Source organism: Vipera berus (genome assembly GCF_964194415.1).
Source record: "Vipera berus genome assembly, chromosome: 1".
In the NCBI taxonomy this organism is placed as follows: domain Eukaryota; kingdom Metazoa; phylum Chordata; class Lepidosauria; order Squamata; family Viperidae; genus Vipera; species Vipera berus.
In genome coordinates this window covers 275,644,567-275,665,072 of record NC_138202.1, presented here as the reverse complement: position 1 = coordinate 275,665,072, position 20,506 = coordinate 275,644,567, and the positions used below count along the sequence as shown (strand labels likewise).

Sequence of the window (20,506 nt, the reverse complement as noted above, 5' to 3'; positions counted from 1 at the left end):
CTGACTGGAGAGACTTCTCCCCCACTCATTGCCCCTCCAGGTCTACTTACATGCCCCCCACAATGAAGAAATCTAGGTGATGCAAGGAACGATTTCTTTGCACGTCTGGCCGCGCCGGGATCTGGAACCAGAAGCCATAACAATTTGATGAATAGGGATGTAGCCAACAAAAGAAGTTACATTCAAATTTCCTCTGATAAAATGTCAATCACTTGGTTTTCTTTCGAATGCCAGATGGCATTTATGATGATGAAGTTCATAAATTGCCAATGATCCTAACATGGGGACAGGCTTTCACCTCTACCTAATCTGAACACTCCTTTTTGCTGGCAATTCATGGGGTAGGATCAGTGGTGGGATTAAAATATGTGAACAACCAGTCCTCTGTGTGGATGCCACTTCCAGAAGTCCATTCTCATTCATTTCAATAATGTTATTCAGTGTCATCATAATTTTGAACAGTCACTGAATGAGTGGTCAGTAAGTGAGGGCTACCTATAGCCCTGAAATTAATATACTTTTCCAATGAGTGCAGTGGTTTGTAGGATGTTTGATGCTTTTGCTTTATTTTCTTCCCAGTTTAGGTGAGAGTCTTGGCCTGTCCCAGTGATCCCCCATCCAGGTATTAAGCAGATTAAACTGTGCTTAGCTTTTCTGAAATCAGCCAAAGAGGAAAAGTGCTAGCAACAGGTTTAACCAGCCAGCAGTGATTTGTAGTTGCTATAACTCTTGCACAATCCAGATAGCTGTGGAAGAGGGCTCGAGGGATAATATTGGCCTTTTATTTGTCCTTGGCTTTAGCTATTCTGCTTCTGTCATAGCCTTAATCCACAGGCACAAATAATATGAGACACTATCTTTCCCCAATCCTTAAATGTAGTCTTTTCTAACATGGTGCTCTCTGAAGTATTAGATCTGCAGACACATCTTTAGAGTTTCAGGCTGGAGGACGTGGTTCCAGAATTTATCCCTTTCATATGAAACATCTGTTTAATTTTCTAAAATATTCGCTTTCCTGTGACAAAAGTGTGACTGATCATGGCTGACTGATTATGTGCCATCAAGTCATTTCTTACTTCTGTTCGCCAGATGGCTAGGTTTTCGACCATGGCAATCTATCCCTAACCTGGTCCTTCAAGTCCAAGGTTCAGGTCCAAGGACCAGAATTGGAAAGTCCAAGGTCCCTTCTAATTCTGTTACCGTTAGGTCTTCCAATGGGGTGTTCATCGTTACTGTAATGGAGTCCATCCACCTTGCTGCTGATCATGAGCTGTGGTGGCGCAATGGTTAGAATGCAGTACTGCAGGCTACTTCTGCTGACTGCCGGCTGCCAGCAGTTCAGCAGTTCAATTCTTGCCGGCTCAAATTTGACTCAGCCTTCCATCCTTCCGAGGTTGGTAAAATGACCCAGATTGTTGGGGTCAATAGGCTGACTCTGTAAATCATTTAGAGGAGGCTGTAAAGCACTGTGAAGCAGGTATATAAGTCTAAGTGCTACTGCTATCTTCTTTTCTTCCATCTGTCTTCCATCTTTTAGGATGACATGTTCTAGATAAGAATGGAAACAGGTTTATTTTATTTATTTATTTTTTTAAAAAGTCTCAGGAACAGAGGATCAACCAGTCTGTGGTGTGATTGATTTCCTCATCCCAGTAGCTCTCAGAGGAGTCATAAGTGATACTGAAACCATAATGGCATTTGGTAAAGTCTAATTTGGATGGTTCTCAGCTCTTTCACTAATGGCAGAAAGTGAAGAGGATCTAAAGAGCCTCTTGTTGCGGGTGAAGAAGGAGAGTGCTAAAGTTGGCTTGAAACTCAACATTAAAAAAACCAAGATCATGGCATCCGATCCTCTCAATTCCTGGCAAATAGATGGGGAAGAAATGGAGGTAGTGACAGATTTTATTTTCCTGGCCTCCAAGATCATATGGGGACTGCAGCCAAGAAATTAAAAGACGCTTGCTCCTTGGGAGGAAAGCCATGGCAAATCTAGACAGCACACTAAAAAGCAGAGACATCACCCTGCCAACAAAAGTGCATATAGTCAAGGCTATGGTCTTCCCAGTTGCAATGTATGGCTGTGGAAGTTGGACCATAAGAAAGGCTGAGCGCGAAAGAATTGAGGCCTTTGAACTCTGGTGCTGGAGAAGACTGCTGCGAGTCCCTTGGACTGCAAGGTGATCAAACCAGTCGGTCCTAGAGGAGATCAACCCTGACTGCTTTTTAGAAGGCCAGATCCTGAAGTTGAAACTTAAATACTTTGGCCACCTAATGAGAAGGAAGGACTCACTGGAGAAGAGCCTAATGCTGGGAAAGATTGAGGGCAAGAGAAGAAGGGGACGACAGAGAATGAGGTGGCTGGATGAAGTCACTGAAGCAGTAGGTGTGAGCTTAAATGGACTCCAGAAGATGGTAGAGGACAGGAAGGCCTGGAAGAACATTGTCCATGGAGTCACGATGGGTCGGACATGACTTCGCAACTAACAACAACAGCTCTTTCACAGTGAAACAGTGAAGCTATGCAGATACTACAACTTCAACAATAGTCAACTTATTTTCACACCTAGGCATCGTTCACCTTGCCTGACATGCTATCTACCCTGAGAAGAGCTCTGGTGTTTTGAAAGCATGCATGTTATTTCGTGCACATTATTATCTCTTGCAGGTAATGATGAGTTAGGAATATTTCTACTGGATGCTGTGACTTTGGAATACTTTGCCCTCCAACAAATGTAAGCTGATCCTGAAATGGCCCACTCTCTAGTCAGTTCTAATATTGCTGCAGCAGAATTCATGAATGAAGTTTTCAGTGGATTGTTTCATATGGTGGCAAATTTTGACATTTTTTTAGTGTGACAATTGTTTATGCTTTATATGGGCCATTTTTATCATTCTGCTGGATTCAAAGAGACTGCATAGTCATTTCTCAAGGATGGTTTAACTGGTGTTCCTGAACAGAGGGTTGGACTACATGATCCTGGTACTTCCTTCTGCCAGACTTCTGTGAGTCATTCCACAACTAGAAGTGTATAAAGGTAGTCCTCAACTTATAACATTTCATTCCATGTTTCACACTGATGACCATTGCAGCCTCCCCACACTCATGCAATCAAAATTCAGATGCCATATTTATGCAGTTTCCCGGGGTCATGTGATCACCTTTTGTGACCTTCTGACAACTGCAGTGATTCACTTAACAATGGTGGCAAGAAAGATCGTAAAATGGGGCAAAACTCACTTAACAACTGTTTCGTTCAGCCACAGAAATTTTGAGCTCAATTGTGGTCATAAGTTGAGGACTTACCTTTAATTAAATACCATTTCAAATGGTCAACATTTCTGGATGATTAATTAGATCATTTAAAAAAATATAGAGAAGAAAAGCATTGGTTATACATGTGTGTTTGTGTGAAATGCTCCTTTGTTCTTCTTAGATAATGTGATGCATGATCCAATATCAAAAAGCTGCCTCATTAGTTAACATACTATCCACTAGTAGTACTCTCAAAAAAGCAAGTAACCTGACAGTTTCATTATACTTGCATTATAATGAAGTCTCCTTTTCCTGGGAATAGGAAGTCTCCTTTTCCAGTTACTCAGCCTTGAAGGAAAATATTGTTGAATAGAGATTTGCACTGTAGAACCCAATATGCGTAACAACACTGACTCTTTGAAAAGTTGGCTCAGAGGATGAAGGCTGAATAGGAACTTGTGGAGTATGGAATGAATCACAGAGTAATAATACAAGCTGTAATTTCAACTGGATTTCTTTATAGCTGCCCAGCAGCAAGCTAATTATTCAATAGGTAATCCATCTGATAATGTGTCAAGCAGCACTCCTTAAGGTGAGAGCCTCATTTCTCCTGAAATCCATGCAGCCACTTCAGTTTTGGCTCATTGCTAGTACGCCAACTTGAGAGGGCCTTACTGTTAAAGAAGGGTTTCCAGCTCTACAGAGGGAAATTTGCAGCACCCAATAATATCTGTGTTAACATTTCAGGAAGCTCATACGTTTTCCCCAATATTTTCCCCAATAATTAAACTTAAGGATGAAATATTGGTTACGGTGATTGTAAGAAGATTGAGAGTCAGGAACACGTGTGGTTCTAGTGAAAATCATCTCTACTAAGAATTCCTGAAATCTGCTAACAATTTGCCTGGTAAATTGATAAAAGGAGCAGTGGTTAGAATGTAGTGTTACAGGCAAACTCTGCCCACAAGCTGGGAGTTCGATTCTGATGAGGTTGAAGGTTGATTCAGCCGTCCATCCTTCTGAGGTTGGTGAAATGAGAACCCATATTGTTGGAAACAATATGCTGACATTGTAAACTGCCTAGAGAGAGCTGTAAAGCACTATGGGGTGGTATATGAGTCTGAGTGCTGTTCCTATTGTTTTCTTCTGTCCATTCCTTATACAGGCCATTAATGACAATTCAACAATTTCAATGGATGCCTGAAAGAACAACAAAGAAAAAAAACTGCTAGTCTTACAAATAGGTTTTCATGGATGTGTGTTTGGTCTAATTTTCTGCTGCAAGTAAAAATTTGATAGCCTTTGGAAAAGAAAATTCCTTGCAGCAGGATGCTAGAGAAGTTTCTACAACATTCATGGCACTGTCATTGTTTGTTTTGACAGCAGAATTTCCATCCAACTATAGCTGTTCTTTCTTTTTCAAAGACTATATTTGAAATATGTACAGCAAATCCAACCAAAATATACATGCACCCAAACATAGGCATTGAATGTAATCTTCCAATTTCACCAGTACTGAGCATTGAATCAATGTTCATGATTTGCACAAATACTATTGCTGTTAAAAGGTAAAGGTAAAGGTTCCCCCGCACATGCGTGCTAGTCGTTTCCGACTCTAGGGGCCGGTGCTCATCTCCGTTTTAAAGCCGAAGAGCCAGCGCTTGTCCAAGGACATCTCCATGGTCATGTGGCCGGCATGACTAGACGCCAAAGGTGCACGGAACGCTGTTACCTTCCCACCGTAGTGGTCCCTATTTTTCTACTTGCATTTTTACGTGCTTTCGAACTGCTAGGTTGGCAGAAGCTGGGACGAGTAACAGGCGCTCACTCTGTTACATGGCACTCGGAATTCAACCTGCCAAACTACCGACCTTCTGATCGACAAGCTCAGAGCCACTGCGTCCCTCTTATGATTTCTGAGTCCTGATCAAATGCTAACATACTATATGCTGGTTCAGATCTTGTAAATGAGTGACAGGAGCTCCATCAGGCAAGTTCTCAACAGGTCTTCCCTGTAGCTTGTCTCATGCATCAATTTCTCCCTTATACTGGAGAAGGCTCCAGGAAGTCTTGAATCCATGCTAATACTAACTGTGCTAAGAGAGAAAGAGGGGTAATTTTTTTTAATATATCCTTACTGGAATAAGGATGTTCCCTGGCTGGTACTGGTAATTTATGATAGCAACTACAACATGAGACCAACCTGGTTGCCTGAGCAACAATCTGGGATATGAGTTTGGCCAGCTTACCATGTACTATACCAGGGGTCTTCAAACCTGGCCCTTTTATGACTTGTGGACTTCAACTCCCAGAATTCCTCAGCCAGGCATGCTGGCTGAGGAATTCTGGGAGTTGAAGTTCACAAGTCATAAAAGCGCCAAGTTTGAAGACCCCTGTACTATACAGAGAACACTCCCTTAAGTCCTTTAGTAAGCTGATCATAATGGAGTTTTTTCCCACTTGGTGTTTCAAGAAAATTGCTTGGATCATAGCAGGGACTGGTAAGGAATATCTTTCCAGTCAATTCTAAAATGCTTCAATGCCCCCTTCTTATTTTCCTATAAGCCTCACCCACTTTTTGTAACACTTAAGATCTAAAGATGTCCAGATGCTAGAATCTTTGGGACATTGCTTTTTTTTTTAAAAAAAAAACACCTTTCTGCCTGGGATGCTTGTATTTCAAATTCCAGGAATGAAGGAGAGGAAAATTCTACAGTTTACAGTTTACTTCATTGTTCACTTGCCATCTGCCTGGAAGTTAGCCACCATCTACATATGAAAGAAGATGCAAGGCACTAACATTCTCCCACTGAAGATAAGCACACCATCAGAATACAAAATATAACTATAAAATATGGTTGCTAGCAGCTGTCAATATTAGAAACTGAAGCCATGGCTACCTATGTTGAAAAATAATTTAGATGAAACAATATTTAGCTTGTCAGTTTCCGGCCTTAAACTGGCAAATGGTTTATTTATGGGTCCTGGGCTTTTTCCAGTTGAAAACAATCAATGACTATTTGAGTAAGTCCTGTCTCAAGAGGCTTCATTTCTGGCTCCACAGAAGCTAGGCTTATCCCTTGAAAAGGTCAGTATGCTGCCTAAGTCAGTAAACCAAAGTTTGTCAAGCTGGAGAAGCACTTGGGAATCAGGCAGAATGTGTGTATACACAAGTTTTCTACTTCCCATCTTTTGGTTTGCCACTTGTCTGGGAAAGTAATTTCACCACCAACCAGCTATGGGTCCATCTCTCTCTCTCTCTCTCTCTCTCTCTCTCTCTCTCTCTCTCTCTCTCTCTCTCTCTCTCTCTCTCTCTCTCTCTCTCTCTCTCTCTCTCTCTCTCTCTCTCTCTCTGTCTCTCTCTCTCTCTCTGTGTGTGTGTGTGTTTATATGTATTCACATTCTTATCCTATCCTAGAGCCTTGGTGGAGCAGTGGGCTAATGTCTCCTTAAGTAACACCAGCTGCCTGCAATTAGTGCAGGTTCGCATCCCACCAGGCTCAAGGTTGACTCAGCCTTCCATCCTTCCAAGGTAGGTAAAATGAGGACCCAGATTGTTGGGGGCAATAAGCTGACTTTGTAATAATGCCGCTTGGGGTGCGTGTGAAAGCCCTAATAAGCAGGCATATACATAGAATGAAGGCTATTGCTAAGCACATTGATTTGTGCTTTAAATTGCAAGCCGCCCTGAGTCTTCGGAGAAGGGCGGGATATAAATGGGATTAAAAAAAATACTCCCATATTTACTATATCTTGCTAGAGTTTTAAATATTGCTCCCAGTGACAAGCCAATGTTCCATCCAAATTCAATCAACTTATTTTCTTATTGTCTCGAGTGATACCCTGTGCTTTAGGGACCCATTTGTCTGCTAACATGAAGGAAACACCATCTATTTGATCTGGTGAAAAACCTTCCTTCCATCCAAGCTTGGGCTGGACCTTGACCTGTTCAAAGTCAGGACTGCAAGCTTTTATTATACAGGTAGTCCTCAACGTACGACCACAAAGGAGCCTAAAATTTTTGTTGTTAAGTGAAACAGTTGTTTATCAAATTTGCCCCCATTTTTACGACCTTTCTTGTCACACTTGTTCAGTTGGTAACGTGGCTGTTAAGTGAATCTGGCTGAAGGTTGCAAAAGGTGAAGTGACATAGCAACTGCCACAAAAAAGGAATCGGTTGTTCAGCATCCAAATTTTGATTACCTGACCAGGCAGCAACAGTCGTTAAGTGTGAAAAAAGGTCATAAGTCACTTTTTTCAGTGATGCTGTAACTTTGAATGGTCACTAAATGAACTGTTGTAAGTTGATGGTGGAAGGCAGCCAAACACTGCCTGGTTTCGTATGGATACCTTTTATGCTTTGTTGCAGCATATTTCTGAAATATCTGGCTGCATCTCCCTTAAGGCAGAGATAGAAGGGACGAGGAAAGGACAAGACAGAAATCCCTGAATTATCCAGCAAAGAGCCTAATCCTTTTTCTGTATGGAGTATAAACAGCAACTTGATATATTTTGCTTCTCTGCATTATTTGTCTTTACTGAAACTGCAGGCATCAAAGTAACAGACTTACAGCATCAGAAGACAGAGAATTAGCATGGGTTGAACCAGCATACATACAGTATGTACAGTCAGATCACTCTAAGTTATTATTTACAGTGTAAACATCCATTTTTATTATATAAGAAACATAAATATCACAAATTTCACTCCACAATATATATTTGTTTTGATTTAAATAATGAAATCATCTCTTTGAAATACCATGAGAAACTCAAAAAAATAGCTTGATCTTTTTCTTTTTAGGATTTTTTTCCCCCAGGACTTTTTGAAGGATTTTTTTTTAATGAGTCGTCTTCAGAGGTTCTGGAAAGAGAGAAAAAGAAAGGAAGAGGAAAAAAAAGAGCTTAAATGTTTAAGACACTTTAATGAACATTTCTTAAAAATTTGGTCTCACTAACTGAGCGTTGTTAGCTTGGGCTCAAGTTTTTAGGTATTTCCAGAAATTGAAAGAAATTTTCATCAGCTGATTTACGGTTCTGATTGCAATGTTTCCCCTTACAGGGGTAGGTAACCTTGGCTCTTTTATGACTCATGGACTTCAACTCCCAGAATTCCTGAGCCAGCCATGCTGAGAGAAAAGGGAGAGGTTTCCAAGCTGAGCCATGCTGGCTCAGTAATTCTGGGAGTTGAAGTCCACAAGTCATAAAAGAGCCAAGGTTGCCTACCCCTGCCCTAGAATAAAGGTGGGTGCAAAATCACAAAGGCCAGATCACATGGCCTCTTTTGATGACACTCCCCCATGATCCCCTGCCTGAAATGTCTTGACAAACTACACCTTGATTTTCTGCTGTGTTCTATTTTTCTCAAAATAAGAAGTTAAAAAAATATATTATGCCAGTAAAGTTTAATTGGATTATTTTATTTTATTTTTAAATGAAACCCATCAAGTTAAGGAAAGGGGATGAGAGTTCCAGCCCTACCTCTGTGATGATATAATTGCACTACTATCATATTGCATGCAGCCTCAGCTGCAAGGACAAATAATAGAACTCCTGGCAACCAAACATTCAGATATTCTTATTCTGAAAGATCCCCTAATTCTGTCAAATGGGTTTGGGGGATGTGATGGGTTGCCGAGTTAGGAAAGATTTGTTAATGTGTGCCACTTTTCCTGCTTAGCTAGTAGAGATTGTGTGCTGGATCAATTCCATTTCCACGTCAGTAAAGGAAAGGGGATGAGAATTCCAGCCCTACCTCTGTGATGATATAATTGCACTACTATCATATTGCATGCAGCCTCAGCTGCAAGGACAAATAATAGAACTCCTGGCAACCAAACATTCAGATATTCTTATTCTGAAAGATCCCCTAATTCTGTCAAGTGGGTTTGGGGGATGTGATGGGTTGCCGAGTTAGGAAAGATTTGTTAATGTGTGCCACCTTTCCTGCTTAGCTAGTAGAGATTGTGTGCTGGATCAATTCCATTTCCACGTCAACAGGAAAATGATATTTAAAACTAACTATATAAGTAAATAAAAACTTTTCTTGATACAGTTTTAATGTAGGGTGAGAGGTTTTCTTAAGTCAACTTTTTGAGCCAGGTTTTCTTAATTAATATTATAAAACTTGCCAGCTCCATACTTCTGTTGATATACAACTCTTCTATTAGACTGAGAGATTTTATCCTTAGCAGTAGTACTAACAACAACAACAATAATATCACATGTTGCTTGTGCTCCAGAAATTCAATGAAAGTCAATTCAATAAAAAATACTTTCTTAGGCTTTTGGTAATTCAGCCAATAGAGAAATTGTGCAAGTTGCATTATAAGGAGATCTATGACCAACTAGAACAGGGGTCTTCAAACTTGGCTCTTTTCTGACTTGTGGATTTCAACTCCCAGAATTCCTCAGCCAGGCACACCAGTCCACGAGTCATAAAAGGGTCAGGTTTGAAGAGCCCTGAGCTAGAATATCCTACTTTACTGTATGTATGATTTCCCCAAATTCGCATGCAAAGTCTTTTATAATGCTGACATGGCCTCAATATGGGAATATAGGCAATACACTTCTAAGGATGCTCTTAGATCATAATGCTTCTTCTGGATGCTTTGTCATAAATAGACTGTGATAGTGGACTAAACACCTTCTAGTGATGACAGATGTCTAGCCATTGATCATGCTAACTGGGTTGATGGAAGCCACAGTCCAAAACAATTGATGCCTCTGTAGGAATCATTGTATCTACAGTATAATTATATTCTGGACCCTCACATTGAAATAAAGGAAGAACCACAGTTTGGACAAAATCCTGGGAAAGTAGCATCCAGAAGAAGCTATTCTGTTTTCCAGGCAAACGATAGAAAACTCATTTCATTCTTCCCTTCATTTCTGGAGCCCAAAGTTGTTTTTTTTCCATCTCTCCTAGGACCTCTTAGAATTCTGAACATGGATCGTTTTTATAGGACCTTTATTAGAAGGTAGCTGAAGGAAGGTAGAAACTAAATAAATTCTTGAAAGATTCTGCTCTGACATCTGCAGTATTTCTAACATCACTATCTTTAAATATAAAAGTACTAATTGCCTGCATTTTGTTTATTGTTTGCCCCGTTTATATAACATTGTTCTGACCTATTGATCCTAGGGAGAAAATATAGAGTATTATTTTATTATAGAGGTTGTTTATTTTCTGTACTGTAATATTAACATATTACAGTACAAAAAATGAATATTAAAGTTCATCCAGTAAAGCTGGATGGTGAAAGATTTAAGAAGCAGTTGTTATGATTCATAGAGGGATTAAATTGATCACCTTGAATAGGGTTTAAACCCTTAGATAGGGTTTAAGCCTGATCCATCATTGCTGCTTTTTATGTTCCAATGCTACATGTATAGTCTAGTACAGGGGTCAGCAACCTGAAACAGTGAAAAAGCCACTCGGAACCGGTTCCCTCACAAAAGGAAAAACTGGGAGCCGCAAAAAAATGTGTGCGCATGCGCGTACATGCGCAGAACAGGGTTTGACTGAAGAGTAGAGCCAAGGCGAGATATGCACGTATCCTGCATATTTGAATTGATTGGTTGAACTTTTTTAGTCCCACTTTTTTTTTTTTGGACTGCACATGGCAGAGGACCGGGAGCCGCAGGAGATGTCTGAAAGAGCCGCATGCGGCCCCGGAGCCGCAGGTTGCAGACCTGTGGTCTAGTAGTTTAATGTCTTTCAAGTAGAATCTGATATTTCCCCACTTGCCTAGCCTGGTTACCTCAAAGCAATCTCCAAAAGGATAATAGAACATTATATCAAGGGGCAGCAAATCAAAGGGTATAGAGCATGCTTAGAACTAAATTAATCAATGAGAGAAAGCATGCCTGGCTGGCTGGTATCCTAAATAGGCATATGCTTGTTAAGATATTGCATAGCCAATATTTTGAACTAAGTACAAATTGTATTTCCCGTTGTCTGTCCCAAGGGTCCACATATATTGTACATATCTTCTCCAGATATGTCATAAGGTTCTTTGTCTCACTAAATTCCATCTCCAAAAAAAAAGATCTAGGCAAGGAGGTCCATTTTAACTTCATAATCCACTGAAGAGGGTCTTGTATTTTCCTTCATAGATCACTTTTGACTGGCTTAATGCAGAGCAACTCACTGCTTTGAACATAATTTCAGTTTCATATGTATGGGAACTCAGAGTCTGAGAGTGACAGCTATGAGACAATGGAAGTGCAGGTCTGGTATGTCAGGATAAACTTTGGGGATTGTCGGCTACAAATTCAATTTCAATTAATCAGAAGGATATGAAGAAAAATCTATGGACTATCTATCTATCATCTATCATCTATCTATCACCTATCTCAGAGGTACCCAACCATTTGGGCACTAGACCAGTTCCGTGGAGAGATGTTTTTCCACGGACTGGAGGGTGCATGGTTTTGTGTGCTGCCTGCATCCCACAGATGGGGCTTTGCTTGTTTGTGCGGACCGGTTGCTGGCATGCTGCGTACCAGTACTGGTCCATGGTCCATTGGTTGGGGACCACTGATCTATCATCTATCTTCTATCTTCTATCTATCTCATTAAAGGGCAGCGCTTGTGCAATCATGTCAAAGAGATTATTCTTGCCTGAGCTTCAGCTTAATATTAACAGTTTAAGAAAAATCCCAGCAAACTGAGCAAGTTAATCATGTCAAACTATTAATTTTCATTAGCTTACATATATTTAAGCCCTGCATTTAGCTTCTTGTGATATGAAGCTATATAATTTAAGAGGTTTTTTTGCAAAGGGGGGGAGAGGAGTAGCCATGTCATGGGTGTCAAGGATTGAAGATCAGGTGATTTCTCTTATTGGGAACAAATTTCAACCTACCAGTGGGAGGCGATTCAGAAGACCCATATCATCAACAGTGACATCATCATAATTTTCTGAGAAGGCTGGTTCAAGCAATTCTACTTCATCCCGAAGATTGGGTGGGTTGAGATCTTCTTGACTAAAATGGCAGAGAAACAATGCACATTTTGTTGAATCTCAGGAGCGAAATAATCTTCGTGCTTCTGCCTTTTATTGTGCCAAACGTTACAGGTCTTTTTACTGAAAAGATACATCTCAAATAGTTTTGTCGTATAAAATAACGTATAGCTATTTCATGGAAACACAATACAAAGCTTTTTATTTAGTAATTATAAAACCATTTGTGAGTTAGGTCACCAATTCTTTGCTAAGTAATTCCTTTGCATGCAGAAAGATGTCAAAAAATAACAAATGGAAAACGCACGGGTCATGCTCACCTTTCTTTCAGTACACAATTTGCTGTGCTTTAAAACTATTTTTATGATAATTTGTCCTCAGAAGAAAAGCCACTGTTGCTAATTGTTTTTCAATACATTAAAAAGAAGATTTTCTTAATGGGTTATACTGTAGCTGTCTGATCCCTATAAAACCCAGGTATTTTTAGGCATTTCCTCTGTCTACCTTCTTTTCCCAGTTAAAACAGAGTCCAGGTACTTCTTCACCGCCATCTGTTTTCGTAAACGGCTGTAGTTGTCAGTGAAGACAGCATCCGAGTGACGTTTGACTGGCACCTGCTCATCAAGGGGGTTGTTGTTTCTTCAAGTAAAAATGGAGTTGCAAGAAGCATATTAATGCACAAGCCTCTTGAAGACTAGGCCAGTCAACATTCATACTTTTATTGTAATTCTCATTTTAAAAAACAACAGCAACAAAGTCACTTGTCTTGATCTTACCCTCTGCTCTAACGGATTACACTTGATTAAATGTTTCTTGGGTTTGTGAACACAATGACTCTGAAGGGAAATTATAGCTCGAAGGAATATCCAAGTATAAAATGTGGAGTTTGGGCCATGTGGAAAATGGTTATTTTTTTTAATTGGTCTTGAAATAGTATCTGTCATCAATAGGTGCCACCACAAAGTATCCAGCATATTTAAGTACAACAGTGAAAGAGCCTTGGTGGAGCAGTGGGCTAATGCCTCCTTAAGTAACACCAGCTGCCTGCAATTAGTGCAGGTTCGAGTCCCACCAGGCTCAATGTTGACTCAGCCTTCCATCCTTCTGAGGTAGGTAAAATGAGGACCCAGATTGTTGGGGGCAATAAGCTGACTTTGTAATAATGCTGCTTGGGGGCCCCCCCGAAAGCCCTAATAAGCAGGCATATACATAGAATGAAGGCTATTGCTAAGCACATTGATTTGTGCTTTAAATTGTAAGCCGCCCTGAGTCTTCAGAGAAGGGCGGGATATAAATGGGATTAAAAATAAATTTAAAAAAATCACTGCTACTGAATTATTGATATCACTTTTTCAGTATAAAAGGCAGGTGACCCAAGGCACAGGGTGCTTCTGGTGTTCTGCTTTACCAGAGGCATCTTAGTTGATTTGTTCTCAGTTTAATTCATCGGTTCACGGTTTATTCAAAGTAACTGGTTTGTACCGATTGCAAAGTCACAATGGGCAGGTTTTCATGTCATTACCGGCCATATTTTGTATACGACACACTATCAGAGTTTTTCTTAAGTTATGTTCTAGCTTCAGAATTTCCAGCAGCTCTCTCTTTATTTTATTTTTTTTCTCACCTCAACTTCTCTAATACATGTATTCATCTGTTAGGTTTAGATCCCATCTTTTTCCCCAGGAGATCAAAGAATCATGTAGAACAATCCTCTTTTTTTCTCTCTCTCTCAAGCTCAGCCTGGTCATCTCCTACACCAGTGGTGTCAGGCAGATCCTTTGTGAAACACCCATCAGTTTCCAAATGGTCTACAAAGCCAACCCCACGTATAGTCTATTGCAGCAGGTAGTCAAGACATGAGTAACTGAGAAAAGGTCCTCCCATTCCTGGAAAGATCATGACAATTGTACCAGATAGAGTTGTGTGGTCTTCCTTGCCACATCTGGTACCTCTCCTCTTTGCAATATAACAAAGATATGGTGTAGTAATACAGTATACTGTAAATATCTCTTCAGTTATAATTCAAATTTCTAATTTCACTACTAGGTTCAGTTAAAGGTTTCTTCTTCGCCACCACAAACCTCTTTATCATTAATACAAAATATAAAAAGTTACAAATATTCTGGATCATATTAAATATATAGGAGTATTTAAAGGTAACCAGCATTGGGGAAACACAAGGTACAATCACTTACCCAATCCTTTTTCCAACTAGGGATTCCAAATACTTTCTTGCAGAAAGTTGACCCAAAAGTTTGCTGTAGCCACTTGTAAAGAGCCCATCAGCATGTCTTGTATTTCTATAATGATTTAAAATGTATGACCAATATTATTATACAGAAATGAAAATGAATATACATTGGTGATATGCACAGAAAATGCTGTGAATTGACTCCTTGTTGCAAAGTCTTTATTTCAAACAGGACATGTAGAACTACAGAGCAAAAGGCCTCAGTGAATTTATCAACATTAGTTCACAAAGACTTTTTTTTTCAGTGTTTAAAAGGTAAAGGTAAAGGTTCCCCCGCACATGCATGCTAGTCGTTTCCAACTCTAGGGGCCGGTGCTCATCTCCGTTTCAAAGCCGAAGAGCCAGCGCTTGTCTGAGGACGTCTCCGTGGTCATGTGGCCTGCATGACTAGATGCCAAAGGCGCACGGAACGCTGTTACCTTCCCACCGCAGTGGTCCCTATTTTTCTACTTGCATTTTTACGTGCTTTCGAACTGCTAGGTTGGCAGAAGCTGGGACGAGTAACAGGCGCTCACTCTGCTACGCGGCACTCGGGATTCGACCCGCCAAACTGCCGACCTTCCGATCGACAAGCTCAGCGTCCTAACCCACTGAGCCACCGCGTCCCTTTTTCAGTGTTTATTAGAGTTCAAAGTTTTTACCTGTCAATAGCTCTGGACATATCAAAATAGAACTTCTCATTTTCAGGTACAGTAGTTTGAAGAATGTCAGCCTCAGGTTTTAATGAACTTTGGGTGTGATCAGATTCACTTTGTCCATCAAATGGTATTCTGTTTCCTAGTCTGAGAAAGGTTGAAGGAGGGGAAATAGGATGGTAAAAATGTTGAGAATGATTTGGAAGGAGAGCATTCTCACAGACAAGGACTTCAAAGATACTTTAAAGTCACCTGCTCATGTCATAATGGTAGCATATTCCTCCATTGTCTAAAAGCAGAAGGAAAACATGCTGTGCTCTCACACCAGAATATTCCAAGCAGAACTGAAACAATGTGAGATTTTGAATCATTTGCTTAACTGAGTGATATTAATCAGTTAATTAAATATGGACAATTTCATTCTGATGGGCTGTGTGGAGAAAGAACACATACGCCTGACAATAAATAGATATGAACTGAAGTCCCCATTCTATTATTTCATTATATATAACAACAGGATGAACGTAAAAATATTAAAATATGAATGTGGAAGCCAAGTTGTCAAAACATACAGTACAAAATTTCCTTATAGAAAGAATCTTCATCAGACTTCAGCATGTTAGCCTATGAATAAGGATTCTAAAGATTTTCCATTGAACACACAAACCAAAAATACATGCAGAACTTACAGTTTGCTACCCTTAATACTGCTTTCCTGTTACATCCTTCTTCTGTTCCATTGTTCCCACAGCGAGAGGTGGAAAAGGGGGATAATATAAGGTGACCTTGAAAATTTAGCTCTAACATGTTTACATCTATTTATTTTTGATATGCTATTGGGAAGAAATGAAGCACCAGTTTTTGGGACATATGGTCCTTAGTGGTAGCCAAGAATCAGCTCTTAATATAAATTGATTAGGTCTCTCCTCCTCCTCCTTACTGGAAAAGAGGGACCATGATAAGGCTTGCAATAAGGATATAAAATAATAGTGCTTGGAAAGCTCATGCTGGGCGAATGAAAAGGGTGGACGGTAGAAACTAATGGTGAGAAGGATGCCAATGTTCCTACAAGAGAATGATTACGTAGTTTTTCCAATCTCACTCAGAAAGTTCCTTGGCTGCCTTAGCGTAAGGAATTTGCTAATTAGCCTTATGTTGGGAAAGTATGACTTGTTTTAAAGGCTTCCAAATATTTGCTTCTCTGCTGTTATACTTAATTCAGTTACAAATCTTTCAGTCTTATTGCAATGTGTATATTACTTTCTGTAACATTTGGGCAAGCAAAGACCTTTGTTTTACCAATAATTCAATGTGCTTTCTTCCAATTAATGTTCTACTAATTTTTCAGTTGATAGTATGATTAGGCAAATGCCCATTTGAATCTTAGGCTTAGAGAAATTGGCATATGCTTCTTTTTTTTACAGACTGAATGTCATGACATTTAGTTGTTAACTACTACCCATGTTTATAAGATTCTATTGCTTTCCTTGAGTGTTTTATCTGAAACAGGGAACATCTTATAATGTCTATTTATTTTTAACTTTCCCCTCGTTATTAAATATGCAATTCTGTGATTATAAGGAGAACATCCCTGGAGCCACAGAATGCAGATTTTCCCCTTCGTAGAGACAAAGGCTGCAAAGGCTACTAATTCTAGTTAATCTTACAATAAAACAGGAAAAGGACTGATTTCTGGGATCATATTAGATCAGGATTCTTTGTTATGGGTTTCATAAAAGCAGATAGCCAGCTAGCCAGCTGGCCAGACAGACACAGACAGATGGATGATAGACAGATTAATAATCCTAAATATTTCCTTAACACCTTTCCTAGAGCTAATAAAAATTAATAGGTGATTTGATATACCATAATATAGTAATAATTTCCTTTTCATGGAAAATTCTTTTCTGTATCAAAAAAGAAATCTGGAAAAATATAAAAGGTTTATTTCTTTTGAAGGGAATTATGGCATTTCAAAATTATTCCACTCTCACATAATACTCTCTTATAATATCTTTTGTCTGACTCTTCAAATTACTGATAAATTAGTAATTTAAAATAAGTTTTCATTTGATGAAATTGCATGTATGAAATAATTGGTTATAAATGTAAATTTCTTAATCTTTTTCAATTTTTCATGTGTTGTTTTGGGTGAAATTTGCATATTGTAAAAATATGAAATATTTATTTGATCATTTTTCTCCTGCATACTGCATATCCTGCATTTCAGTTAATCTGTGCATTTCATTGGATAGATTTCTACTTTAAACATTCTAATGAGGATCTATTGGTGATGTTCTCAAGCTTTTAGAAAATAAAATGTTCTTCTGAGTTATAATTGGGTGGCATTTACCACTAACCATGGCTACCTGAGTTATGGCAACTCTATTATTTTTACCCCCAGCTTTCTCATGCTCACTACTTCAAAGAATGTTAATATAATTAGTAAATGTGAGCTAGTAATTATTTGCCCCACCCTGCTTTCCATTTCTTTACTTATCATGGTGGGTTTAAATAAATAGGGCTTGAGTCAATTTGTGGACCATACATATGAACATGTAAAAGTGAGGGTTATACATGCAGCATTGATGTTAACTAATTCAGATAAGCACAACCAGGAATACTAGTTCTATCTTAATTATATGGTTACAGACTCTTGCAAGTCTGAAAGTATTTTTCAGAACAGTTTTGCTCTCTGAAAAACCTAAGGGCTTCCTTTTGAGACACTCTCCTTCAGACTCAAATTTTAGTTATCACACTGTTATCTTGGCTGTGCCTCTTCCCTCCTGTCTGTCAAAATCATTCCCACATACCACTACATAACAGAATAACAGAGTTGGAAGGGACCTTGGAGGTCTTCTAATCCAACCCCGTGCTCAAGCAGGAGGCCCTATACTATTTAATTTAATTTAATTTAATTTAATTATGGGACTTATATGCCGTCCTATCTCCCGAAGGACTCAGGGCGGCTAACAACAATAAAAACAATGAATACAAATATTAAAAGAAATTAAATTTTACAAAGCCCCACTAAAACCTGTAAAAATTAAAACATGATTAAAACCCCCAACATCAGTCCAGGTCGGTCAGTTGGAAAAGGTATGTCTTTAGGTCGCAACGAAAGGACCGGAGATCTGGGGACATCTGAAGTTCTCGGGGGAGATGATTCCAAAGGGCAGGCACCCCAACAGAGAAGGCCCTCCCCCTGGGGGTCACCAGCCGACATTGTCTGGCCGACGGCACCCTGAGGAGACCCTCTCTGTGTGAGCACACAGGGCGGAGGGAAGTCATTCCTGGCAGCAGACGGTCCTGCAAATATCCCGGACCTAAGCCATGTAGACAAATAATTGTCCAATCTCTTCTTAAAAGCCTCCAGTGATGGAGCAACCACAACTTCTAAAAGCAATCCATTCTACTGTTTAATTGTTCTAACTGTCAGGAAATTTCTCCTTATTTATAGGTTGGCTCTTTCTGATTAATTTCCATCCATTGCTTCCTGTTCTGCCTTTAAGAAAATAGGTTGACCTCTCCCCCTCTTTGTGACAGCCCCCCCTAGATATTGGAACATGTCATCTCTAGTCCTAGTTCTTTTCATTAAACACACCCAGTTCCTGCAACCATTCTTCATATGTTTTAGCCTCCAGTCTTCTAATCATTTGTCTTGCTCTTCTCTGCCTTCTTTCTGGAATCTCAACATCTTTTTAATATCATGGTGACCAAAACTGGGTGCAAAGTGATTATATGAATAATATATTGTTTTCTTGATAAAATAGTACAACTTCCAGAATGATTTTTTTTAATTCCAGTCTAGACTACAACACTAGTATTTCCTTTTGGTCTGCCATGTAAGTACTAACTACTAGGCCAACCCTGCTTCACTTCTTAAGAATGATAATAAAGTGCTTTCTGCATATATGGAAATCTATCTCCTCCCCCCCCCACACACACACTTATCCAAGCCTTGAGTTTAATAGTTTAAAGACACCCAAATTGAAGAGTGGTAAATTCCCTGATTAAATCTTTATTATTATTATTATTATTATTATTATTATTATTATTATTTTAATATTTCTGGAATTAATTTGTCTTTTCTACCCTAATCCATGTATACAGGTAAAGTCCAATTGCAACAGCTCAAAAATACCTAACTTATTTACCTAAATAAATATTCCAGTATCTATTTGTTAAAGAGTAAAAAGTAGTATAACATTCTTTAGATGACTTTGTGACAGTGGAAGCAATAATATTTGCCATTAGATTTGGCTATCAACACAAGCAACAGTTGTCTTATTTCAGTCCATAGGAATCAAGTAGTTCTTAAATTTGCAACTCATGTTATCAGTTGTAGAAGAAATTGCTTAGGGTTTTCTTACCTTATAGCTGAATATGTTCCTAAAGGAGGCAAGGCAATGACTTGAGAGCAGAAAACATAGAGGAATGTGAAATAGAGGAGAAGATGGGAGCTACTTCTGTGTTCCATCTCTTTTGACCTGGATTGGCAAAAATGACAGAACACGCTATCAGTGTCCAATACTTGATAAAGATCTTGTCAGAAGGAGGTTGTTTTGGAAAATCAGTACCATTGAGAGAGAGAGGGAGAGAGAGGGAGAGATGTACATCTACAGTAAATTAGATCTACAATAGACATAGATATAAATGTAGGTGTAGATCATATAGATAGAGGTGTGTGTGTGTGTGTGTGTGTTTATGTGTGTGTGTGTGTTTGTACCTGTGCTCATTTATAGCTCTAATTATGAATTAAGAATGTGGACTAGACATTTTCATTAAAATACTCAGAGGCCAGAAATTTCTTCATAGTGAATATCTGCAATAGGAATTATTATGCAGGTCTCCACAGAAGAATCGGCTGATTTATAAGAAAAACTGTTACTAGTAATATGAATAACATTAATAATATATTGAATATCATAGCTATGCTCTGCTACTTGATAAACGCTTTCTTTCTTGAGGTTAAGCATATGGCATGCAGAGAAATTTTAAATGAATCCTGACATTAAAAGCAGAGGTTGAGGTTCAGAGGATATGGGGGAAGGGGTGGAAATAGATGATTGACAGATAAACAATTTTGCTAATTATATATAATTAAAGTGTCAAAATATTAACTAAGATCATCTTGATTTTCAAAGTAATTTTATCCTGTTGTTAAAAATAGCATCAAAGAACTTGTACTGGCTGCACTTGCTTTGAAGTTATGACAGAAAACAGAGCCAAACATTTGAAACACCAGTAAACTCATAGAAAAGTACTCCATAACATCCACATAAAGAGCTCTGAGATTAGAGACAAGAAAGAAGGAGAAAAACTTATATGGTGATGGTGATCCATTCTCCTGAAAATATTTATCCAAGGGAGAGTGTGACCAAATAAAGCTTCTGCT

General features: G+C 39.0%; 1 protein-coding gene across 1 annotated transcript; it reads right to left on the bottom strand.

Annotated features, from left to right (window-relative positions):
• Positions 1-10,384: 10,384 nt before the first annotated feature.
• VIP (vasoactive intestinal peptide) lies at positions 10,385-19,588 on the bottom strand (the record flags this gene model as incomplete). The annotated part of the gene is made up of 6 exons (XM_081312506.1): positions 10,385-10,393; positions 12,124-12,244; positions 12,727-12,861; positions 14,418-14,522; positions 15,115-15,255; positions 19,482-19,588. The coding sequence occupies 6 exons, from the start codon at positions 19,586-19,588 to the stop codon at positions 10,385-10,387; spliced, it is 618 nt and encodes a 205-aa protein (XP_081168632.1).
• Positions 19,589-20,506: the final 918 nt, after the last annotated feature.